Source organism: Barbus barbus (assembly GCF_936440315.1).
Source record: "Barbus barbus genome assembly, chromosome: 32".
Classification (NCBI taxonomy): Eukaryota; Metazoa; Chordata; class Actinopteri; order Cypriniformes; family Cyprinidae; genus Barbus; species Barbus barbus.
In genome coordinates, this window is record NC_136760.1 from 6,019,616 (window position 1) to 6,046,980 (window position 27,365).

At 36.3% G+C, this 27,365-nt stretch overlaps 1 protein-coding gene across 1 annotated transcript in view; it reads right to left on the reverse strand.

The window, feature by feature from the left end:
* The window catches only part of LOC306852120 (caskin-2-like), a 50,377-nt gene that overhangs the window by 10,478 nt on the left and 12,534 nt on the right, over positions 1-27,365 (reverse strand). The window contains exons 3-13 of the mRNA XM_079388772.1: positions 24,576-24,627; positions 16,670-16,767; positions 15,414-15,559; positions 13,842-13,937; positions 12,671-12,783; positions 10,115-10,223; positions 9,749-9,857; positions 7,630-7,724; positions 5,552-5,669; positions 3,618-3,788; positions 1,274-1,410 (exon numbers count right to left, since the gene is read on the reverse strand). Of these exons, the coding sequence (XP_079244898.1) occupies positions 1,274-1,410; positions 3,618-3,788; positions 5,552-5,669; positions 7,630-7,724; positions 9,749-9,857; positions 10,115-10,223; positions 12,671-12,783; positions 13,842-13,937; positions 15,414-15,559; positions 16,670-16,767; positions 24,576-24,627 (1,244 nt within the window). The remainder of the gene's footprint in view (positions 1-1,273; positions 1,411-3,617; positions 3,789-5,551; positions 5,670-7,629; positions 7,725-9,748; positions 9,858-10,114; positions 10,224-12,670; positions 12,784-13,841; positions 13,938-15,413; positions 15,560-16,669; positions 16,768-24,575; positions 24,628-27,365) is intronic.

The window sequence follows — 27,365 nt, forward strand, 5'->3', positions numbered from 1 at the left end:
CTAATTGCTACATATGAATATTAATTATAATTATCAGCAAGAACATAATATCTCTTTAATTTCACATGTAAGAGTCTCTGTTACAGGCGTTTACAGACTCCATCATTGAGAATATTGGGGGTAACTCAGCATGAGATCAACATTAGGCTCTTTATGGTAGTTTAAATAAATGCTGCAGTATGAGTAACTGTATGCTCAGCTGCATATAAAATGCAGAGTCTATTGTGTTATGTAATTAGGCAATACCAATGTGATGGCTATATGAGCTCTAATTACTGTTCCCACTGAGCAAAACCCTTTTCTATTCACCGGACCCTTTGGCAAAATTTGGGGGTCAGAAAGTTTCTTTCCCCTTTCTTTTTTTTTCTTTAAAAAGTGGATACTTTTATTCAGCAAGGATGCATTAAATTGACCAAAAGTGACAGTAAAGTTATTCATAAATTTAAAAAAAAATAATGTTCTTTTGAAGTTTCTATTCATCAAAGAATCCTGAAAAAATATATATATTGTGGTTTCTAAAGAAATGTTAAGCAACAACTTTTCAACCTTTTTTTAGCACCAAATCAACATAATAGCATGATTTCTGAAGGATCATGTGACACTGAAGACTGGAAAATGCTGCTGAAAATTAGGTTTTGCCATCACAGTAAATTAATATTATAAAATATATTTAAATAGAAGACAGTTGTAATACTGTTTTTTACTGTATTTTGAACAAATAAATGCACCCTTGGTGAGCATTGGTGACGACTTTTATAGTGCAAACAGAAATATCTAAAATACTAATGACCTAATTTATCAATTTTTTTAAACTATTTGTTTATTCTATATGTCATATATTACAAATATTTAGGCTAATAACACCAGGATAATAATCATTTAACATTGGTAGGTTCTCTAGAGCATATTTCTCACTTGTTTTTTCAAGTAAACTTAAGAAAAATTCAAAATAACTTTTGTCAAGATAACAAGAAAAATAAGATTTGTAGAAAACAAGGCAAAAATAATCATGCATGGCTTCTGCGAACGTCTATATATAACAGTAATTATTCTTTCCCTTTGGTGCCTCTATGAACCATGACATCTCTGTACTGTTCTAGGATGGGGTCGCTATCTTGTCAATTAATCAGTGCTGCATATTTCTCTGCACAGTTCTCTCACAGCTTCAGTTCCCCAATGAAAATCAGTGGACATGCAGACGGAATCATAAAATCTCCAGTTGTTGTTATTTTCTGATTCAGCTTAACATTGGATATGTGAAACTGAAGCCCACCTTGGTGGTGTCCTGGACAGCAGAAGGTGACTGATTGGGTCCATTGTGTGGAAAGTTTCCCTCAGTGCTCTGTCCACTGCCAGCACTGCGACTGCTGCCCATGCTGCCTGCACTGCCCACACTGTTCCTGTCACCTGCTGAAAGAAAGAGGAATAAACAAAGAAAATGAACAGCTGTTGAAATACTGCCCGTTAAAAACGACTGCTTTACTACACACTGGGCAACAATGGGGTAAAAATTTTAGCAGCTACGATCTCTGAACTCCAGCAAGGTCTCTGTAGACAAGGGGAACTTGAAGGAGCACAAGGGAACATTGAGGAGGGCTAGTGCAAATTAAGCAATGTGAATGGCAAGCTGATGGTAGGCTGACAAACTTAGGACAAATATAGCCTAAGGGAACAGGATTCCTGTGAAACAGCTGGAAAAAACCTGAACTTGAGACAAAAGTCACTGGTGTGCGGGCTTTGGGACAGCCGTGGGGATGAGAAAACAGGGGCCTAGGGAAACGGACAACTCTTACCATTAAGAGAGGTCCTGAGGACCCAAATATCCTCTGGCTCTTTGGGACTAGCTGGCTTACACAGGGCACTGGGACTTTCGGGAATCGCACCTAGCAAACACAAACACTTTAAAGGGCCATGGGGGGAAACTTTGGGAGTCCAGATATACTTCAAGCGGAATCGAAGCAAGAACTGGTGTGATGTCATTTCGTACAAAATCAGAACAACACAAAGTTCTTTTGGAGCTTTACTGAACTGAACTTTACAGAAAAGTTTGCTCCAGCTGGTAAAAACCTTCAAACTACCATTGGTCCATGGCGATTACGTACTGTAATGGGTTAATTTCCTCTGTTTAGTCTGTTAAGGTCAGACATGTGTAAAAGCATAAATCTACTGGAGAGCTGCTTAATAGTAAAAAGTGAAATTGTAAATCTAATTGAAAACGAGTGCCACTGTCACTTATGTTTAAAGGATTAGTTCACTTTTAAAATAACAATTCCCTGACAATTTACTTACCCTCATGTCAACCAACACAAAAATTAAGGTTTTCTCCATATAGTGGGTTGAAGGTCCAAATTGCAGTTTCAATGCAGCTTTAAATGGCTCTACACGATCCCAACCATGGAAAAAGGGTCTCATCTAGTAAAACAATCAGTGATACCCCCCCCCGCCCCAAAAAAAGTATACTTTTTAACCACGAATGCTCATTTTGATTACGTAATTATGTTGGAAAGGTCACGCATGGTAAGTTCTTCATCTGTGTACTTCGGTTCGAAAAAGGTAGGGTAGGGCAAAAAACTGTCATTTTTTTCTCCAACTTCAAAATCATCCGACACCGTTGTTTTACCTTTTTTGGAAAAGGCGTTTGACTATCTTTGCACATTTGTTCTGTAAACGCTGGGTCGGTACATTCGCCAACCTCATGCATGACCTTTCCAATGTGAATATGTAATGCGTGAGGTTGGTTCTAGTGCAAGATGAGATTTGTGGATAAAGAAAGTATATACACATTTTTATTATTTTAGAAAATTACCAATCATTTCCCTAGATAAGACCCTTATTCCTTGCCTGGGATCGCGTAGAGCCCTTTGAAGCTGCACTGAAACTGCAATTTGGATCTTCAACCCGCTGCCATTGATGTCCACTATATGGAGAAACATCCTGGAATGTTTTCCTCAAAAACCGTATTATTTTTTTCTTTTCGACTGAAGAAAGAAAGGCATGAACATCTTGGAATACATGGGGGTGAGTAAATGATCAGGAAATTTTTATTCTGGAAGTGAACTAATCCTTTAATACTGTAAAACTGCTTGCTTTAAACCAATTTATTGTATAAAGTGCTATATACATAAACAGGACTTGACTGGAGTGCTGAATTACAGAGCTGGTGTAATGTTACTATGGTCAGATGCTTTCTTAACTTCTGTTTTCTCACCCCTCTCATTTTTGTTGTGTGTTTGTTTACTTATAGAGAGGAAAGCAAAATTTACATATTCATCTAAATTGCGCTCTCAGCAGCATGGGTAAACCCTAGTAAACTGCTAAGGCATTTCAAATTTTATCTCCCAAAGTGAAAAACTGAAAAGTACTTTGTCGTGAGTATATCACGGCCTTTACGGCCAATGCAGATCAAAATAAACTTTTCACCAAGAATTACATGACTGGACTTGGGAAAAGTCTAAATGTGGCTATGATGTATTAAAGTACAGTTTATGTTGCTCACGTGGTGAGGGACAGGGGAGTTTTTTGCTTCCACAGATGCTTGGATGGGCTCTTGAGGTGAGATTGCAAGTTTGTAAATTGAGATTGTAAATTCATCCCTGCGAGTCTAATTCTCACGCTACCTGGGTGCTGATCCAGCCCATTGTGGTGAGTCAGTACAGGACGGGTGGATGAGTATAAGGTGTAGGAGTCGCCAGAGTGAGATGTGTGATGAGAACTGTGTGAGGACAGGGCTCTGGACAGAATGTTATGTCTCTGGATGGGCAGTGAGGCTTGCCAGGAAAAAACACCCCCTATGGACACAACATGGAAACACAAATGAGGCACCACGGACACAAACGAAACATCATTCTTGAGAAAGATGTTTCCATAAGGGACATGCTCTAAATAATATAAACTAATGGAAGTATATGAAAGTTTGGGGTTAGTACATTTTTTTTAATTGTATGTAGCAAGGAAGCATTAAATTGATCAAAAATGACAGTAAAAGCCATTTATAATGTTACAAAAGAGTTCTATTTCAAATAAATGCTGTCCTTTGAAGCTTTCTATTCATTGAAGAGTCTAGAAAAATATGTATAACGATTTCCACAAAAAAATATTAAGCAGTACAACTATTTTCAGCACTGATATTAATTAGAAATGTTTCTTGAGCACCAAATTAACATATCAATGTTTGTAGGATCTTGTGACAACGAAGACTGGAGTAATGGTGCCGACAATTCAGCTTTGCCATCACAGGAACAAATTACATTATACAATATATTAAAATAAAACAGTTTTTTAAATATTTGAAACTATTACTGTTTTACTGTATTTTTGATCAAATAAATGTAGCCTGGATGAGGCTACATTTAAAATAAAAAAAACAGCTTTTGAACAGCAGTGTAAATATTAATTTATTTTATTATGAATGAAATAAAATAAAATGGTGAAACAAGAACATGACAAGTTCACCCAGAAATCAAACTAAATCTATCATTTACTCATCCTCATATTGTTCCGTGTTATTTTATTTCAACTGCTTTTGTCTATACAATGAATGCAAGTGGGGTCCAAAACAACAATGGACATCCTTTGACTTATATAAAAAAATAAACAGACATTTTTCAAAACATTTTCACTTGTGTTCTACAAAGAAAGTAGGTCGCACAGATTTAAAACGACACTAGGGTGAGTAAATGACGACAACATTTACACTTTTTTCTCTTTAACATGAAAGACAAATCCCTTTTTTTCTTCTTTCCATACATAAACTTCAAAAACTAAGATGAACCTGGGGAGGCTTTAACATCCTGATAAGATAACACAGGTGGGAGAAACGCCCCAGCACAATGAGTTAAGTGGTTGGGTCTTAATCTGGCTGTTTTGCCTCCATCATGTCTCTTCAGCAGTATTGAGGCAGAAGCTTAGAGCGGAGGCTAATTTCGTGCGAGCAGCAGGATGTTGACGCTGTGACACGACAGAGTGCTGAGTCTGCTGCTGCGCTCACTCACTCATACAGAAAAAAAATACCAGGCTCATTTCAGGGAAAGATTTTCTGCTCAGGAGCTAGCAATCTAAGGCCGGCTCCCCCCTTCATGGAGGCACAGGACTCTAAAGTTGATCCGCCTGCCCCCAATATGTTCCTGTTAATCCCATTAGTGTGTGTCTGTGTGTGCCTTTATCAATGGACAACATGTCTACAAGAATTTATGAGAACTGCACTACTTTAGTATGCATTATTTTGATATGCATACTGTGGGATGCAAATGTCAGAGAGTGCATTTAAAATCTGGGATTCAAATTCTATTTTAAGCCTAAAATATAGTTTTAGGATTTAAAGATTTAGAATAAATGTTATTAAAAAAATACTGTTCCACTACTTCAAAGTCAAAAACTCGAGCTGCTGTCTTTAAAACAAAAAGGTGATATTTTTCAATCTTTATCTGCGCTCAAATTTTTATGCTGATAATGTAATTTAGTAAAAAAACTCAAACTCATTTTGAAAATGGACTATATATTTGTAGTAAATGCTTGTGTAAGTCGAAAAATAAACCAGAATTGTTAAATATACCCGATCTGCGACTAATGACCTCCACGATGGAGGGAGGGAAGAATCCCACACGGTCAGTGCCTCTCTGGCTGTCATGGATGTGTCCTTTCCAACGTCCATCCATATGTTGCTCTAAGACCTGGAACAGACCAATAAGATCACAGGATATTCAGCTCTATGAATACTTGCACATTTTATAATATTCATAACAGTCTTCTCTTCAATAGCTATTGAGACTTTTTTTTTTTGTACCGCATGGAATCATTTCAATAATCTATGATTTAATTATAGCCCTCTGTGTACCCTACACTATTCAAAGCTGAATGACCTGTGTCATCTGGTTTTAAATAATCTTCTAACCTTTTTTTCTAACCTCATGGCCCAGCCTGTGATTGTTTCCTCATTTGGCTGCACAATGTGGTAAATTAAGTCAGTTGACATTCCACACATGGTAGAGAGGACTTGTGTAGCAATCAAAGTCAATCCATTTGACTGACGTGAAATTGTGTTTCAAGCGAGCCTGGAAAAAATTTATGTGTCGCGGCTGTCTGAGTTGTTTTAAGTGTCTATTCACTAAAACAAACATGCAAATTAGGTAATGGCACAAACACGCACCTCACGTGACATGAAATACTGATTTGGGTTGAAATGTAGCATCATTCACAGTTTAGCATTATTATATAACATTTGAGTGTTATTTTATTATCTTTTAAATGCTATTATAGTGTTATAGTTTGGGTTAGCTTTTAATTCTTATATAGTTTTTATTTTTTCCCTTGTAATTTTATTAGGCGTTTTGTAATTTTCTATATATATTCTATAAGTTTTCCATTTTAGTACTTAAACTTTATTTCCCTTAGTTGGCCAGGCAACATTTAAAGTTTTTTAGTTTAAGGATATTGTCTAATATTTATATTTTATTTTAGGATTTACTTAAATTAACAAAAATTATTTTTTAAAGTTTCAGAGAGTCAAAATCTGACCTTTTTTGCACAGGCAGGCAGAGTTATGTGAACTGAAGGTGCAATTTACTATAATTTAATAAAAATGTACATAGAAAGAGGACATATTTGCGAGGAAAGTGCTATTTAGTGCTATAGTACCTGGTTAAACTGTACTGCTGATCATTTTTTTGCATTATTAGAATTATTAAATTATTAAAAAAATTAATTTTGCCCCATAGTGCTTCATTTTCAAAAGTGCTCTTTAAGGTCAACATCTGTTTTTAATTAGTGTTATTTTAACACCATGTCACCAGTTATTGGAGATTGAAAAGGAAGGCAAGTTGTTGTTCATGACCTTTCATTGAGATTATGAGATGTTAATTTACCCACAATTCAACCACCTAATTCCCTAATAAAGCTGTAAAGAAACTGTGAATTTTGAAGCTGAGTTAAGTCTGAGTGGAGGTATCTTTCATTGCTAGCTTTTAAAAACCCCAAAGTCTCTGTTATGTCTCACTGCCACAAAAACACAGCAGTCTTTCATGCTAGCAGAAATGGCCGCCTAAAGCTATCTAGACAGACAAGGTGTGAACAATGTCATAGCATACGTGCAGCACTGAGCCTCAGGCTGCACTCTACAATACGCACACCGAACACAAGTCTTTTATTGGGGGTGAAGCACACTGTTATGAAGGCAAACTAGGCTGAACACACGCTACTATAGCACAAACAACAAGCTACAGTTGATTAATTTGAGACGTCAAAGGCTGATTGGTGGGAACTTGTTGCAGCATGCTAAAGTATTCTCTGTAGGGAACACCAAATTACGGGCCTCACTTGTTCATGTTACTGTTATGTCTTATGTGTAGGACATAATTATATCAGTTAGAAACATGATATGCAACGCTGTGTGTAGTCTTCCATATTTAAAGCATTCTGAAAACCGCTTTGAGCTCTATTTTTCCACAAGCCAAAACATCTTTGTTGTTTTGATGTTTTTGTGATTCATCAGAATATGGTTTAGTAATTTGGTAAGAATGCAGATCAAGGCAACGCTCAAGCACACTGCCAATTATATAGGCCTATTACATAATGCACATTATACAGTATTAAATTAGGACACCTCTTGTGAGAAATAAGGCTTGAAAAGCCTACCATGATTGTATCTCCTGCCCGGATGTTGAGTGCAGTTGGGTCATGGAGATTCCAGTAGTCCTTCAAAGCTCTCACCTGCAATGCTCCGCTAGCATCTGATGTCACAACCCAGGGAAATGAATGCATGAAAGAATGAGCGGGAAAGAAAAACAGTTTGCCTTTAAAAAATACTCATCAAGTCATGCACTATACGTTTAAGTAATCTCTGAGGTCTTCATATTGACTCAGGTCCACAAAATTGCTACCGGAAAACCTAAGAATTCAATACTCAGGTTAACTTGTTGCAATAAAGAAGTGTAATAAGCAGAATTTAAAGAGGAGTAATGAAGTGTTTAAATACTCTGAAGCACTTAGAATATCTTCTGAAAATTTAATGAGGAGCTGAGCTCAGAACAGGGATGCTAAACACCCCTCATCTTCAAACACAGCTCCTTCAGCCGTTTTAGTGCCCGAATCAAAGCGCACACTTCAAAGACAACAAGCAGCTTGATTACAGGAGGGATAGTAGAAGGCCACAGCTACTTAACACATTCAGACGTATGCCTAGACCTAGACACACAACCACAAACAAAACTTTTAGCTAAATCTTCAGGCATTGCTGTTGCCCAAGGATAGTAATGTTATGCAACACTATCGCTTTATAACAAAAGCAGGTTCCCAGAAACGAACACACAACACTAAACACACTCTAGGCAACTATTGTCTATTTTCAGTCTAAGCTAACAATGAACAAAGGGCTCATGGCCTGATATTAAATAATATATTGTACATCAACAGAAAGAAAGAAAGAAAGAAAGAAAGAAAGAAAGAAAGAAAGAAAGAAAGAAAGAAAGAAAGAAAGAAAGAAAGAAAGAAAGAAAGAAAGAAAGAAAGAAAGAGAGTGAGTGAGTGAGTGAGTGAAGTGACATTCAGCCAAGTATGGTGACCCATACTCGGAATTCATGCTCTGCATTTAACCCATCCAACGTGCACACACACAGCAGTGAGCACACACACACCGTGAACACACACCCGGAGCAGTGGGCAGCCATTTATGCTGCAGCGCCCGAGGAGCAGTTGGGGGTTCGGTGCCTTGCTCAAGGGCACCTCAGTCGTGGTATTGAGGGTGGAGAGAGCGCTGGACATTCACTCCCCCCACCTACAATCCCTGCCGGCCCGAGACTCGAACCCGCAACCTTTGGATTACGAGTCCGACTCTCTAACCATTAGGCCACGACGAAAGAAAGAAAGAAAGAAAGAAAGAAAGAAAGAAAGAAAGAAAGAAAGAAAGAAAGAAAGAAAGAAAGAAAGAAAGAAAGAAAGAAAGAAAGAAAGAAAGAAAGAAAGAAAGAAAGAAAGAAAGAAAGAAAGAAAGAAAGAAAGAAAAATAAGGAAGAAAAGAGAAAAGGAAATGCCAGGAGGAGGAAAATGAAGAGGGTAAAAAAAATTATGTAAAGGAAAAGGAAAAGAATGGAAAAAGTAAGTAAAAGACAGACAAAGTAAGGAAAGGGAAGAGGAAAAATGGGAAAGGAAAGGAAGGAAAGGAAAGGAAAGGAAAGGAAAAGGAAAGAAGGAAGTGAAAGAAAAAAAAGAGGTCAGAAGGGATAAAGGTAAAAAAGGAAATGCCAGGAGGAGGAAAAGGAAGATAGTAAAAAAAATGTATGGGAAGGAAAAGGAAAGGAATGGGAAAAGTGAGTACAGACAAAGTAAGGTATGGGAAAGGGAAAAAAGGAAAACTGGTTTGGGAAGGGAAGGGAAGGGAAGGGAAGGGAAGGGAAGGGAAGGGAAGGGAAGGGGTCAGAATGAATAAAAGATACAGGAAAATGCCAGGAGGAAAAGAAAGAGCGTAAAAAATATATGGCAAGGAAAAGGGAAGGAATGGAAAAAGTAAAGACAAAGTAAGGTTATGGGAAAGGGAAAAAAGGAAAGGGAAAAGGAAAAATGGATAGGAGAGGAAAGGAAAGGAAAGGAAAGGAAAGGAAAGGAAAGGAAAGGAAAGGAAGAAAGAGGAAGAGGGAAAACAAAAAAAATCTAAGGTAAGGTAAAAGGATAAATGAAAAGGAGGAATACAAAACATAAAAAGGGAAATGAACAATAAGAGTAAAAGGAAAACAACAGGAGTTTTGGATTTCTGACTCACCTCTGAGGAGTTGTTTGATTTCTTTGCTGGCATGTGAAGTGGTGAACTGGTTCACAATGTCCAAGGCTGTTTGTTTGTACGTGTTGCGGATGTTCACATCAATCCCAGCCTAAGTGTCAGATGGTGAAGGGTTGGATTGATATGTTAGGGTTAGTTCAGGTGAGAAAAAAACACTCTGTATACTGACAGAAATACAAAGAAATAATATATCACTGTTCTCTGATATGACAGACTCAAACACTACACTGAGAGAAAGCCCCCAAAACTGGTTCTACAATTCACAGTATTTTCCCTTGCTAATAAATCTGACATAATAAATCAAATTAAATCAACACTCTTCCCACTATTTTGCATCCATCTACTTACATCAAGCAATAATTTTACTACTTCCGTTTTCCCATAGAGGGCAGCCTCGTGTAGAGCCGTTCCGGATTTAGTGGTCCTGTTGATGTCAATCCCAGCTTTTAGCAGCAGTCTAAAAATGAGTGATAGACCACAGTGACACATGAGCCATGCTGTCCACAAGACACCAATGAAATCACTCAATAGTACAGTCAGCTACCACAACATTCAAGCTGACACGCTGATCAGGTCTTTTTGTCCCTTATAAAATGGCTACTTACCAAATGAATTAATATTAATTTCAGATATTGATATATCAGATATAGATATATTTTTTTAGATACTGATTTCAGTCGAAATTATATGCGAGAAGAAACAGCATTTTTGAAAATGAATTCCCCTCTTAGGTGACTCTTGTGAGAGGGGATTTTGTCATTTGAGGGGTGGAGGGGGGCATATTTTAGACATTTTTCAAAAATATATATTTATCTCACCTAAATGTTTAATTATGCACTGCATTTGTGCTTTGACAATCGTGCAATTGTTGCACAATAGCTTTTCTTTTGCATTTAATTCTTTATTACAAGCAATCCTGCGGTTCATAAAGAGCTTTGTTTTCCTACCTACACAAGTGCCATCCATTATTGCCTTATCTAAAAGTGCTCTTTTCCTTTAAACCTAGCCAAAATGCCATAGACTGTGTTGACTGTGAAACACAGTAGACTTTAATTATATGCATTTATGGTGTAATTACTACATTTTTGTGTCAATCCATGTTCATATTTACCGCAAACAATGCGCCGTTACTTTAGTTAAAGGGTTACTCCACCCCAAAAAACGTCAAAATAGTCCATCTGCCAAGAGTGGTTCAATCTGAATGTGACGAGAATACTTTTGGTACGCAATGAAATAAAAAATTACGACTTCGTTCAACATGGGGGTAAGTGATTATTGACAAAATTTTCATTTTAGGGTGAAGCAACCCTTTAAGCGCTTGCAGCGAAGCAAAAATAGGTGTGGAAACTATCTCTGCACTGCAGCAGACACACCGCTCCTGGAACGCACTGCCAAACAGCAACCGTGTGCAGTATGAATGATCTAATCTGTTAACATGAGCACGGAAATGTGTGTGCTGTGCGTGTGCATGAGCGCACGGTCTCCAGGAGAGCGCGCAAGCACTGAATGGTTTAAACACTGGCAAAAATTAAAAAGAAATGCAATTTATAAACTTTAGTGATGACGTGACACTGCCTCGATTGTACAAGTGACAATTCCTGGGTCAATATATATATATATGCTTATAGTGCAGACACGATGATTTGAAGCCTTTTGCGCATTTTGAGAGAGAAAGAGAGAGAGCGTGCGGTGATTCACTCACACTGTTTGTGAAATCATGTCTCACAGGAAGTTTTCAAATTACTTTATAAGTTATTTAATGAGGAAATATGAATTGTACCTCACCTTCAGCATTATAATTATTTAACATGCACCGGACAAAGACTGAGATGGTGTCGCTGCATGTCATGCCAAACCTCTCACAGCAGACGCATCATCAGCTTGAGATCAGTTTTTTGAGTTTGGCCTTTTTAGAGACTGCTGATCAAACATCCCAACGCGATTATCGGCCGATAGTGATCGGTAGCCGATCAATCGGAGAACCCCTAATCCCACAAAAAAAAATACAGGTTTGAGGGTTAGAAAATTATGACAGTATTTTGGGTGAACTATTAGTCAGTAGTGAATTTGACAATAATAATAATTATTGATCTCAGCAAAAACAATAATTGTAGCAATTCATTGATTGCTTGCTAAATTCTGCTTGAATTCATTCAGTTTTAAGAATCCAATGCTTTATACTAAGAAGCGTAGAGTGGTCTCCTGTTACCACTGTACATCTTTCCCATGTTTAGAAGTTCCAGCATTCCAGAAAGGCAGTGGAGGGGAGAGCTGCAGCGTGAACTTTCATATATGGTTACTGCTAGAGAAGCATGTTGAGCAGCTGACTGGCTGGTGTAACCCTATTCGGCCTCATTCCTATGCATGTTACCATCACAGCGCAGTCACAGCCCTCTCATTAGACTCAAGAGGGGAGGGCAGCCCAGGTCAACACATGCACACAGCACCAAACACACTACACTCATTCCACAACCTCTTCTCTTCACCTCACTTGCTCGAAAAACATGTCAACAAAGCGCCCAGCCAAAGTCTGCCTGACCATCAGCTTGACACCACACTACTTTCCAAAAGACAGAAAACCTCCCAGAGGCATGCATGCCTGCCTCTGGTCACATATTTACTGTGTCCACACGTGCGTGTGTATATATATATATATATATACATATATATACAAATATACACAGTACACACAAATTATGTAAACAAACTTTTATTTTGGATGTGATTAATCGATTTGACAGCACTACTAAAAACACCTGCCTATGTCAGGAGTAGGTTTTTAAACAAACTTACAGCACCTCCCCGAAACCATTTCTACATGTTTGAAAAGCAAATATTTAGACTGAAAAGAAGATGTAGGAAAACACAACAGGATATAAAATAAGGGGTTAGTTAGCAGCAGACCTGATGATGTCCTTATGACCATTGCGGGCAGCAAGATGCAGGGGGGTGTTATCCCTGCCGTTCCCCTCTAAGAGCGCTACCACCATGTTACTGCTCAACAACAGCTGGGTCACCTGGAGGAAAGAATTAAGACACTGTGAGGAAGCCATCCAAAACTAGAAAACTTTCAGCCAGAAAGTGCTCCAGTTTTGCCTACTAATGTCTAAACAAGATGTCACTGCCAATTTAAAACACAAGAACACAACCAGCCTGAGTTGTCAGCCCAGGCACATGACTTTGTACTCCCTTGGCATTGAGAATCTGTCAAATGGAATTCAGTTTCCAGCTGGGGCAGAATCCTCCTGCAGCCCAGCAACCGACTGTGTGCTGCTAAATTAGACTCATTCCATCAGCCCGACTCTCTGCAGCATTTGCATTCTATAATTCCAAATGACTTGGGCGAAAGATTAAATAGAAGTAGTTCACCCTGGCATACTAGTTTAAGGTGAATTAATGAAACTGTCATCAGGAAAGCCATCTTTTAAAGCCTTTCATCTCTACTCGCCCAGCTTGGGGCTTTTGCAGGCAGTTTGTATGAGCTTACTGATATCCTTTGCCGCTGAATGCATATGTAATGCAGTCTTCGCCAAAATAAACAAGACTTCGTTCAAGCTCAGTCATATCATGAACTCCTGCTCATAATTATAATAGAGATTGCAGTGTGGAAATAGATTCAGCACTATGAGCTTGCATTGAGACTGGGATAACTCAGATGGATGTTATAAAGGGCACAGCTATTTTAAATCAGATAAGCCCTAACTATATTGATGCAGAAATACCAATAGCTGAACAATTCCATTGCACCCATGTCATCTCATGTCTGCTGGAAAATACAGTTTTATTCTCTGGTTATTATTTACTTCTGTATCCACATATTGTTAAATGAAATATCAATATTGCATGAATATTAAAATACTGGCTGATGCATAAGCTGATGATTATTTAAACTTTATAGCCGATAACCAATGAATGGTCAAGAAATTTGTCTATTTGCGACAACATTGGCATCTCTAATATGCTTTTTTGAGACTAAAACAATTCAAACACATATTAATCCCACTGAGGTGGTATGGCAGCAGGTCAAGTTACAACATCACAACAGATGTACTATGACTACACTCTCGTGACTCACCTCGAGTCTGCCAAACTCACAGGTCAGGTCCAGAGGGGTCTTCTTCGCCTTGTTGACAGTACAGGGGTTGGACTGGTGTTGAAGTAGCATTTCAGACTGAGGGCAGACACAGACACACAAAGATACTGTGAAAGGGCAGAGAAGCTGTGTCTGGCTACATAAGGTTTCTGCAATTACACAATAGAAGACAATGTCAAAAGCCATATCAGTTCAAATCTATCCACATATGAAAAACTGAAACAGCATCCAAAAAAGTCAAGAACTAAGAGGGAAAGGTCAAAGAAATACTGTAAATTATTGCGTTATATGTCACACATTATACCCTGTGACATGTTTTGTGAGGAAGGGTATGCCATTTGAAAAGGGAATACTCTGCATTTCAAGCCAAACAACTGGTCAGTCTAACCTGGTTCTGAGAGGTATCGTATACACAGCAAGGTTAACAAAAAAAATGCATTGTTTTGAAACAAAGCCCTGGACCCTGTAAAGTAATGCTATCTTTGCAGGGGACCTCTTTTCTGCCTCGAGCGTGCAATGACACGTCTTGCATTTTCCTTCCTTTTCCTTTAGAAAACATAAAACAGTAGGTATCCTTTTTATCTAGCTGCCAGAGATCTGTACACAGCCTCAAAAGCTATATTTTGTTTCAAGTCACAGCACATTGCTGAGTCACTATCAAAGTGCTGCATTCAGCCTTTTTGCTCATTTATTTTGAAGATACTAGTAAGTGACAGAACTAGTGATGCACTGAAAATTCGACAACCGAAAATAACTTGTCAAAAACAAATTTTTGGTTTCATGTCAATGGCCCTGGCTTTATATTTACCTCAGGAAAGCCATTCAATGTCCATAGTTTGCTAGTTACGGTAGCTTGAAATATTAACTCTAGAGAGAAGCATTTTGCTAGATATTTGCACTATAATATACATTATATTTTTTAACCTGGTGCCTTCATTATTTAATACAAGTCTGTATAAATCTGTCATTAAAACAAAAAAGTTGTTAGAGTTTAATTTTTATTAATGCTCATATGTTAATTTCATTACCATTTAAATGTTAATTTTTCAAGAGTGAATTAGAGTAGAAACAATTATATAATCAAAAAAGATTGATATAAAAAATGCTTTGTAATTAAAATGCTTATATACAACGTTTTATTTATTTAGTGTTGATGATCAATTCAATTTAATTAATTGATTATAAAATAAATGATTGATTAGAAAGTAAATGTTAATAAAACATTTTTTTCAGCTTCAGTAAAAAACTCATTTTGGTGCATCACTAGATACAACAAATGCAAATCCAGAGTTTGTAATGGGAATACAATGTATTACCCACATTGCTTGGGCACTTTATGATTTTTTTAAGTCATTCTTTGGATGGAAATCACTTTAAGTAGCCCAGACTACATCAGTGCAACAAGTTCCCACCATACCTGTCAAACAAACCTACTTTGGTGCAATGGACCATGGTATAGGTGAAAGTCTGAAACCTTTTTGACATTTTTCTCCCTTTTTTCAGTGTAGACTGGCACAAAACTGGTCAATAGTGGAGGAGCAGTGTGCTACATACCACCTCATAGTGTCCGTACTGTGCAGCCAGGTGGAGAGGGATCTGTCCATCTTGTGAAGCCCCATTCACAGAAGCTCCGGCTCTCAGCAGCATAAGTACAGAGTCAGCCTTCCCCTGCCAGGCAGCATAGTGCAGTGGACGCATACCTACAACAGTGAGCAGAAAATCATTATTTTCACAGCTACTTGTTCTTTTACACTGGAAAAAAACAGGGCTTTCTTTCTCTGGTGGTGCAGTCATTTTTGCTGAAATGGGAAAAATCGTGACTACCTAGCTTGTCTATGTTTAGCCCATGCACAACATACGGTAAGTTTCAAGTTTGAATAAATTACTCTTTGTATAAATATGTTTTTAGACTTTTCATCCAATTTGTTTTGATGGTAGAGATCTTGATCCAAAGACTCTCATGTTGTTCCAAACCTGCATGGCTTTATTTCTTATACAAAATACAAACTAAGATGTTTAGCAGAATGTCCATGCTGCTCTTTCACATACAATGAAAGTGGCTGGGGACAGGAACATCTGTGGTCACCATTCATAGAATAAGTATGGAATGACATATGGATGAATAAACTGCTAAATATCTTTAAATGAATACTAAACTTTCACAATATTACACGTACAGAACATGAACATAGATTAGGACACATGGAGTATAACGTTCGCTGTTTTCACATTTTCTGGATATTATGTAAAAAAATAAAATAATTGATTATTCATATTTGGGCAAAAAGGGTTCATGGGAGGGAAAATACAGTTGAACTTGCACAGTTTTGCAGCTGTATTGATGTTTTCGAAAATGCTTTGGAAAAGATAAAGAAAAAATACGGAAGCCTATATGAAAACACTTGAGACCATGATCACTTTTTATATCTATGCGCTGAAACATTTTTAGAGCTGTCCATGTTATTTTTTTATTTTATATATTTTTCTTTCTGCCTATATGACCACTGTGATCTTCTGACTTCTAGTATTTTATCAGGTATCAGTTATCATTGTATCAGGGAAATTTATTTTTAACATCTTTACATTATTTTGTGCCCACTTATTAATATATTCGATATATTCAAATCTACTTTACTGTTGTTTTTGGACCTCACATTTGTTGAATTATATACCTTATCAGAAAACAAAAAGGTTATTTAAAAAAAAAAAAAAAAAAAAAAAAAAAGTAATTATACAAACGATGAAGGAAATACATTCTAAACGTTTCACAAACTCACTGGCTTGTGGATAAAAATCATAAAGTGTCTCACCATTGCTATCTTTGATGTCCACAGTGGCTTGTGCCTCCAACAGCAGAGACAAGAGGTCAGTGGTGCCAGTGAGAGCCGCATGATGAAGAGCTGAAAAACTGAAGAACAGAGAAACAGTCCTATAAACTACACAAAAGTCTCCTGTAAGCTACCTAGACCTCTAAACTGAATTGCTTATATTCACAAAGCTTTTGGCAAACAGCAGCTTTTCCGATTTAAGTAAGAAAAGTAATAAACTGTAAATTTGGTGCATTTTATGACATGACGAGCCATACTGAATCAACTGAATCAGAAAAGGCCTTCATTCATTCATTTTAAAAACAGAACATGACAAATATGCATCTGATTTATCCATCTGGTGTGATAGAGGGAAATCTTTGGCTGGTCTGGCGATGTTTCTGTCACAGGGTTCAATTGAGTACAACACTGTGATCAGTCCTGATGGCACAGCTAGAGCTCACTGCCCAATTAGCAGACAGATCTCTGCTTTCACAGTCACTTCATGACTGGGGATGGTCCGGCTTCTAAAATATGCATGTGTTTGAGGGAGCAGGCGGCTGAAGAATAAATAAAAGAACATTTCTTAACATCACTTAAAAGGATTGAACTCAACCAATGTGGATTAGATCGAGACAGATCTAGAGATATGATATATTAAAGGGATTGTTATTGTAAGTGAAAGAGCTGAATTACAGGATTATCATTTCTCAAATCTGTGATGACAAGTATACTTAGCAGTTACTAATCTATGGGACAATATGTGGTCATGTAGTTGGGAAACTTTTGAACATCCTCATGCTCCATTCTAGGAACAGCCATTAAAATGTGTCAGTGCAGCTAATAAGTATATAATTAGCTCCCTAGATTAAGATGACTTTTCCTTGCAGTCTCAGATTGTTTCCAGGGTCTGAAACTGAATGGAGCTGCACAAATCCCAACGAAGCACTTCTGTCTGAGATAGATAAATATATAATTTGTATTAAAAATGTATCACAGGAAGAGAATACCAAGATTGCTTTAGATGTGCTTGTCTTCAAGAGGAAACTGTTGTCCCTGTTTTCACTAGCAGCTATCTTCTGCTTTGTCATTCGGTGTCAGTGTGGACAGGTTCAATGATGCTCCAATTCAAGTTGCTCAGTATTTATTTAACAGTTTAAAGGATCACTTCAGAGAAATTCCTTTCCAGTCCATAAACTTAACAACATCACCATAAAATCCCTCTGACTTGAGTTTAATGATGGATGAGACATTCATGCATTTTACAGTGCACTTGTCACAGCCTCATTTTACCAAAAAAACACCAAAAATACAGGAGAATCAGGGCCTAAACAAAGCACCCACAGTACAGTGAACAAATTGATGAAATTAACCAAAGGACATTACTTCTTCAACGGTTACTTTATTTATATATTACTATATAAATATATTTATATACATTTAAACAGGATATATGACACATAATGTTCAAAATTTTGGGGTCAACATTTTTTTTTGTTTTTTTTTAAAGTCTCATGCTTACCGTGGCTGCATTTATTTGATCAAATTACAGTAAAAACTGTGATTTTGTTACATATTATTACAATTTAAAAATAAGTTTTTCTATTTTAATGTATTTTAAAATGTAATTTATTCCTGTGACGGCAAAGCTGAATTTTCAGCAGCCATTGCTCCAGTCTTCGGTGTCACACTGTAACACTTTCCCTTTAAATCTTTGCTGGGGTGCCAGACAGGTATAAATACTCTGTCAAAATAGTTAAGTTTTGTTCCCTTCTAAACATCAGTACTTAGTCAGGTCAAAACAAGTCATAAGAGAAGTGAACAAAGGATACATGCACACACTACTTCACTTCTTATCACATATCATGCACCCTTAAACTTTGCAAGAGTAAACATCAATTCCATCACACCACCAAATCACAATTCATTTAGAACAATGTCCACACAAAAATATAAACACAACATCACCATCACAATCTTCATAACACATCATCAAAACACATTACATCAGCATTTTACAACTAGCCCAAGTCTTTTAAGAGGAGAAAAGTAAGAGTCAAAGTCATAGGTCTCCATAAAAAAACAAGAGTGGATATTGGTTACTCACACGCCACGGCGTCCACATTCATTAAGAGTCCAATCAACTCAGTCTCTTATGATTCCACAGTATCTCAGGAAGCTCGCCTTACTCACGTTCATGGTATAGTCTCCATTCGCAATGATTTGGAACTTTATTCTGAAGGCTAATATTCACTTCCTTGATATTCCAACAATAGCAAAACAAAGAACTTCCAGACACAGACTGAAGATTCTCCGATGCACCGTTTCTTCAATTACAAGGACTGAGATTTCAGTTAACGCTGTATTTGCTCTGACACAAACCATGGCCGCACATAATATATTCCAGTTCCAGACACTGACAGGAAACCTTTAATCCCTCAGGCCAAGTAAATCACAAACAACAAACACGGCCATTCGTTCTTCCAAGCAACTCTCCCTTATTCAAGCCCACCGCCATCTCTTTTCAACTTTCTGAACGGTTACGTCATCCTTCCGGTATTCCCACCCGGACTAATATAACGCCATATTAGTTGGGGCAAATGTTATCTATATATAGAAAATACATCCTCAATATATACAATTCATTGGAGCGATTATAAATTCATCAAGGCAGTTATTTTAATTAAATTAAGAATTAAAGTGCCTTGTCACAACACGATCCTTCAGAAACCATTCTAATATGCTGATTTGGTGTTTAAAGAACATTTCATATTATCATCATGTTAAAAATTATCATCGTCACCCTATAGAGCCATTTTGGAGAGTATCACATATGTAAACAACATAAGCTGTTCTGTGTCAGCAGCACCGTAAGCGCATGCTGTTTGTGTTTTTTATGATATGATCTGAACGGCATACGTTGCATACTGTACGTTGTTTACATATCTGATGCTCTCCAAAATGGCACTATAGGGTGACGCCGAGGAGACGATTGTTGAATAAGGTCGTTATTTTTGTTTTCTTTGCACACAAAAGGTATTCTCGTAGCTTCGTAAACTTTCGGTTAAACCATTGGAGTCACATGGACTATTTTAACGATATCCTTGCTACGTTTCTGGACCTTGATCGTGTAAGGATTCTTGCTGTCTATGGGAGGGTCAGAGAGCTCTCGGAATGCATCAAAAATATCTTAATTTGTGTTCTGAAGATGAACAAAGGTCTTACGGGTTTGGAACGACATGAGGGTGAGTAATTAATGACAGAATTTTCATTTTTGGGTGAACTGTCCCTTTAAAAATTAACTTTTTGCAGTCAGTGTGGGCAGACAAATTACTTGTTTTTCCAGGTTAGGACACGTAAGGTTCCCTGAACCCATTTTACACCTCCTCCAGTCTTCTCCTTCACTGCATTGCTGTGGTGCTCCTACAAGCCCTTTCATGCAGAAAAGACAAACTGACCCCTTTATCTCATATATCAGCACAACTTCACACATATCATCTCCCAAAGAGACCTTACACCAAAATAAAACCCAATACTGAAGCTTCAGCAGGGACTTGGTTAAAATCATATGAGTTTTGTAAAACTAACAAATAAGAGATGGAAAAATTATTATTGCACCCTGCAGCTATTGTTCAGAAGCCACAGATATTGAGTGAGTAACGCTGATGATGATTAATATGACACATAATATGACACATATCTGAAGAATGCTTGGATCAGATAGCACACACTATCTGATCCAAGCTTCTTAAACACATCAGTACGTCATCTACTGCGCATGCAAAAAACATCCCACTGGGATTTGACAAATTATTATATACAATTCCCATAATACAGGTGGCGGTATGATTTAAAGTTCCTGATACTATAATGGAAGGAAGGAACAAAGAAAGAAAGAAAGAAAAAGAAAGAAACGACCGAACAAAAGGAATTAAGGGAACACTCCAATTTGTTTTTAAAATAGGCTCATTTTCCAACTCCCCAAGAGTTAAACAGTTGAGTTTTACCGTTTTTGAATCCATTCAGCCGATCTCCGGGTCTGGCGGTAGCACTTTTAGCGTAGCTTAGCATAGATCATTGAATCAGATTAGACCGTTAGCATCGCGCTCAAAAATGACCAAAGAGTTTCAATATTTTTCTTCTGTAGTTACATCGTGTACTAAGACTGACGGAAAATGAAAAGTTGCGATTTTCTAGGCCGATATGGCTAGGAACTATACTCCGTCTTAGTACACGATGTAACTACAGAAGAGTCAAGTTTTAAATAGGAAAAATAGTGAAACACTTCGGTCATTTTTGAGCGCGATGCTAACGGTCTAATCTGATTCAATGATCTATGCTAAGCTACGCTAAAAGTGCTACCGCCAGACCCGGAGATCGGCTGAATGGATTCAAAAACGGTAAAACTCAACTGTTTAACTCTTGGGGAGTTGGAAAATGAGCCTATATCCAAAAAAAAAAAAATGGAGTGTTCCTTTAACAAATGAACGAGTGAATAAAATAAAGACCAAATGATAGAACAAATAAATAAATGAAAAAAAGAAAGAAAGAAAAAGAAATGTGGAACAAATAGAATGAATAAATAGATGTGCAAAAGAAAGAAATTAGCTAATGAAAGAGAATAAACAAATGATTGAGCAAAGACAGAAAAAAAAGATTAAGTGAACAAAAAGTATGAATAAATGTGCAAAAGAAATAAATGAGCGAACAAAATAGAATTAAAAAAGAATGAGCGAAAAAGACCATTTAAAAAGAAAAAAGAAAGAAAGAAAGAAAGAAAGAAAGAAAGAAAGAAAGAAAGAAATGAGCAAACAATGAACAAATTGTTGAGCAAAAAAAGAAAATGAAAGAAGAATGAGTGAACAAAAATTAACGAGTGCAAAAAAAAAAAGAAAGAAAGAAAGAAAAAGACAGAGAAAGAAAGAAGCAAACAGCACCAGCAGTGATGAATAATGAAATGTTTTTCCTCCACCTCAGCTGTTTCTCAGTTCTTCCCCTGCTGCTCATGAAAGCACAAATTAGCGCTCATGCTAATGTGAGGCCCTCGAATTCATGGAGATGTGCTTTCAACTTTCTGCCACTTTCGTCTCTCAAGACTAATGGGACCCCAGATTCAACAACAGCACACACTGTACAAAAGCAATTAGACTTTACCCAGCATGCAGGGCTTAGTGAGTCAGAAACCAGAATGAAAATTACATAAAAACACGTTAACCAATAATATTCCCACAGATGCTGTCCCAAATAGCCTAAGAGAGTTGTCATAAATAGTTTCAATATTGTCCTGAACGTGAGCTCCCAGCATGCACTGCAGAATGAACGCACAGATATTTTTATCAGATTATTGTTTTCCTGTTTGCTGACTTTAGTTTTATGTTGTTGTTTTTATCATCACTGCTGGGTATTTGTTCACTGGTGATAAGCTCATGTTTTTACTTAATGATATTTGTTGACTGTGAGGTTATTAAAGTTATCCAAAAAAATGTAGGACGGGGACTTCGTTCTAACCATCATATCCATATCCAAAGCATAACCGGTTATTGATTTGATGGTGGCATATCTGACTTCAAACATTTTTAATCAAATACATAATATTTTTTAATGTCAAATTGCTTTACTGGTTATGAGCTCAACTGTACACAAAATATACACATACTGTAGCAGTTTGACCCAATACAATATTTCCCATAGCATCTATCCAGTATTTTTAAGAGTTAAGCTTTGGGTCTGTGGCTCTCTCTAATAGTCTGAGCTTTGATTTCAAACAGTGCTGTTTGCTCAAAGCAGAAAGGAATCATGGGAAGAGTCATGGGAAAACCAGTCAAACCAGGTCACGTTACTTTTAACTAATGCTGAGATATAGTGCACAGAAAATCTATAATGCTGGTAGTCTGTGCCGTATATTGAGGAAAAAATGGCACAAGAATTACAAGTTTGTCTCTTATCCAAGCATCTATGCATTTTCTTTTTCCTCTTTGCACAGGAAGGTGTTACAGTACAATGTTTGGATAGAATCTCTGCAAACACACTGTGAAAGCAGACAAAACCACAGCTAGGCCCAGCAAACAAACACAAGACATGGCATGGAGCCTTTAATATGCGTCTTTGAGGCATACAGTAAATAGAAAATTTGGCAAGTTACTACATTCATTGGGACGTATTATATCGGTTTAATTATTCCTAGGGCTTAATGGGCATGTGTTGTGGTACTCTCGTGAATGAGCATCGAAGACTTAACATGGAAGAGAAGAAATTGTTGAATAAAGTTATTTTTGTTTTCTTTATGCACAAAAAGTACTCGTAGCTTCATAAAATTAAGTTTGAACCACTGATGTCACATGGACTATTTTAATGATGTCCTTTCTGGGCCTTGAATGTGTCAGTTGCATTGCTGTCAATGCAGAGTCAGAAAGCTCTCGGATTTCATCAAAAATATATTAATTTGTGCTTCAAAGATGAACGAAAGTCGGATTTGGAACAACATACGGGCGAGTAATTAATGACAGAATTTTCATTTTTGAGTGAACTATCCCTTTAATGCACTGTACATTATAATGCTAATAGCTCAATACACTGATGAGTGGCTTCAAAAAAAAAAAAAAAAAAAAAAAAAAAACTTTAATTTGTTTAAATAAAAAATAAAGACGGCATTAAGGTAGGTTTAATCACTCATTACAAAATTATCTGTATAATTTTGCCTTGCTAAGTGTTTTATCTTTCTTCACTAATTAATTTACTAAGGGAACATTATTGTTACTGCATAAGACTACACAGAGGAAATGATAATTGGTGGATGAGACAACTATTCAGTTATGACCTACATTTAATATATTAAACTAGGTTTAATTAAATCACGTTACTGATGACTTCATTACTGCTTTAGGGACCGATATGAATGCATCTCTTTTATATATATATATATATATATATATATATATATATATATATATATATATATATATATATATATATATATATATATATATATATATATATATATATATATATATATATATATATATATATATAGAGCTAGCGTGTGTGTTTGCTCAATCATACAGTACGTTGATTCTAGTTTGACAGGTGTTTAATTATTTCTAAATTATTAATATAGTTAAACATAATATATATGCTTAATAATAACTAATTATAAAAATGTACAATAATATAATATAAAAAATAAAACAACCAATAATAAAAATGAGTGTTTTCGTCCCCATTCATATTTTTGTGACAAATCATTTTCAACAAGATTGTTAAGGGTTTTGAAATTGAATAAGGGTTGACTAGTCAAGACATTGGAAAGCATATACCACCTTCTAGTAAAAAAGAAGTGTCAACATTATACAACAGCACATATCCAGCGTTTAAACAGGTGGTACACACATGCAATGTTCTGATGAGTAACAAATGTGATCAAAAGCTTGTGTGTTGCTGTGTCTGATGTACTTTGTTTGCTTCAATCTGCTTCTGAAGTTAAAAACATGCAAAATTCATACATTTGAGAATTTGAGTTTACTACATAAATATTTAACTGAAAAGGAGGCAGGTTTGGATGACTCACAAAACAACCCATCAAAATGTTATAATTTCTGTATATTTATCCCTTGTGCTGTGCTGAAAATCCTTTACCTAATTTGGTGCAATTGGTAAAAAAATGACCAGACTTTTAAAAATAGCTGGTAAATCTCAAATTTTATTACTATATTATCAACAAATTGAGTCTTTTTGTCAGCTTGTTTTCTTTCAGTAAGCCACATTGACCTGAGTTTATGCACCTTTATATTAAAAAGCTTTATTTTTAGTCCAATGCAGTTGAACATTATCATCTTCAGAAAAAAAAAAAAAAAAACATACTACATATGGACACACAATTTGGACCAAGCATGTGGAAAATGTGAGAACTTACCCATCTTGGTCTTGGTAGTTCACATTTAGCCTCTTTGTGGAGCCCAGCAACTCTAGAAAAACAGATGGAAATAAAAGTCAGGACATGATGTGATGTTTTCAACAATTCAGTCAAGCTGCTGATCCCTCCATTAGAGAGGTATGAGGCATGATGATGTTTTGGCATGAAAGCACTTGTTTCAAACATTCAACAGGCATTTGTTTTGTAATCAAACACAATGTAGATTGATGGTTATGTCATGTTTTTTATTTCTGTAAGAAAACATTCATACAGTCTATTTTGTCATCTGAACAATATTTATATGTAAATGCACATTTCTGATTATAACTTTTTTTCATAAGAACTGAAAAGTTACCTCCGTTCAAAGTGGTCTTAAAAGGATAGTTCACTAAAAATTATATTTCTATCATTATTTTCTCACTCTCATGGCTTGGACAAAACACTGCACGTTTCTTTGTGAAACTGAAATATAACACTAATAATAAACTAATAATGCACTTGCATATTATTGCTCTTTTGTTAGGTTTGATTGCTTCTATTGTCCTCATTTGTTTTGGATAAAAGCATCTGCTAAATAATAAAATGTAAATATTATGTAAATGTAAATAACAAAACTAAACTGAAGTTTTAAAACAAGCCCCAAATCAAATAAGTAACACAAAAAAAGAAATCTCTTCATAGAAACAAAATAAGGCTTTGCCTGTGCTCTTTCCATTTAAAATTAGAGGAAACCACTGCATTTTATTCATGATCCAAACAAAGATGCTGCATACAAGCAACATGAGCAGATTCAGTCTCTGCCAGCAGGTGGCATTTAAAGCGTTTCCATGGTTTCAGCTGTAAACAAAGCAGTGCTGCACTTATGAACTTTAATATGCATTATACAGAGGCAAGATGAAAAGAAAAAATAGCATCTAAACTTTTCTAAAAACAGTAAATTACCCTCAAGCCCAAGACACTGCATGATTTTCGGCTGTCCCAGACGAAAGACTGGCATCGTGAAACAATCACGGCGATTTCTGATTCACCACGATTGTTTCACGATGGCAATCTTTCATCTGGGACAGCCTAAAATCACGCAGTGCGTTTAAGGCTTCAGACAGAGGTTCGATTCAATTAGGGGAACAGATTTGAATCGTCACATATTTAAATTGATTTTCAATCGGCTCACGGTTAATTGTTAGATCCCCAAGTATTTCTAGAAAAAAAAAAAATAATTATTAATTATCTCTATTTTGAGATGCGTTTGATTATTAATATTTAATGAAACCATTAAAATTGAATCCAGATATTATGGTATAAATAAAACTGAATTTGGGAAAAAATTAAAACATTTCATAGGGCCTTTTTAATAACTTAATACGTTGCTGAAACAAATTTAATTGAGACATGCTTTTGATGAATGAAATTTAAATTTAACCATTAAAACAGTCTAGAAAAAGATTAAAACAGAAAAAAAAATGAATCCAGAAAAATTTAAATGGAAAAAAATATATATATAATTTGGGAAGAAATAAACCGATTTCATAGGGCCCTAAAAGTCCCAATGCTGTAGGACTGTAATTATCAGAATTAAAAACGCTCCTTGACCAATTAGATTTGCAGGTACAGTTCTAAGTTAGAATGTTCTAAAGATGTGGAGAAGAAAAAGTAGCAAAAATAGAATATTTAAGGAACAAAGAGCAGCTTTGTAAGCATTGTAAACATCAAAAAATACAAAACACTGAAAAAATTGTTTGCTTCACCTGTCGCTAAAGGGAAAATGTGATGTAGGTCAATAAGTGAAGAGCGATGAATGCAAGACTGTCCCAACTGACAGTAGACAAGTCTGTCCTCTAAACAACACAGAGCTGTCATCATTTAAAACCAGCTCTGAGCTACACAGCATCCTGAACGCTTTTATCTCAAACAAACATGGAAATGAGGAGTCTTAACTGCAAATGGAAACGGTGTTCTCTTACCTGTCAGTACACACACAGCTGCCTGTCCCATTTTGACTTTAAAGAAATGTCACAAACCTAAACTTTTCTTTGCATTCTTACATCTTCTACACGTCAATCATTCACCTGCTCAGAAACCTTTCCATCTATTTCATATATCTCAATCCATCACCCTCACAAAAGAGCCTTTCTCCTGCTCCAAATCAGAGAAATCCACAAGTAATTGGATCTATAACTATTTGTTCCCTACTGCAAAGTGGGAGTCATAACTCCCCCCACATCTTCTGGATTAAAACCAATCAGAAAAAAATATTTAATTTATTGTGAAAACTGCATCTCTTATTCTGTGATTATAGGCTTCTAAAGTGAGACAGCAATCAGCTCACTTAAACTATAACATTTCACTCCTGTATTTAAGAGAGTGAAAAGGCCTTTCATGGTTGACTGTTAAAGACATAAAAAGGAAAAAGGTAAGGATGTGTACAGAATGTGAAAAGATGCACTGCATGTCTTTAAAACATTTCACAACACACAATATAGAACACATCTGATTCAACTTTTACAGTCATGTTTATCACGCTCTTACAAACTATTCTAACTTAAACTTTCAGGGAAAATGTTTTTTAAATAAAAACTGAATGAGCTGCAGTAAGCTTAATGGGGGTGATGGTGAAGTCATGCAACTGATGTGTAGTTTATTTATAGTCTTCAATTAGCTCATTACATCTGGGGATGATATTAAGGCATCAAAATTGAAGTTATGATGAACAGAACATTTAAGAATCATAAACCTTTGTTGGTCACAGTGCTTATTTTCTGCAATAATCCAAAAGCCAATGGAAAAAAAACC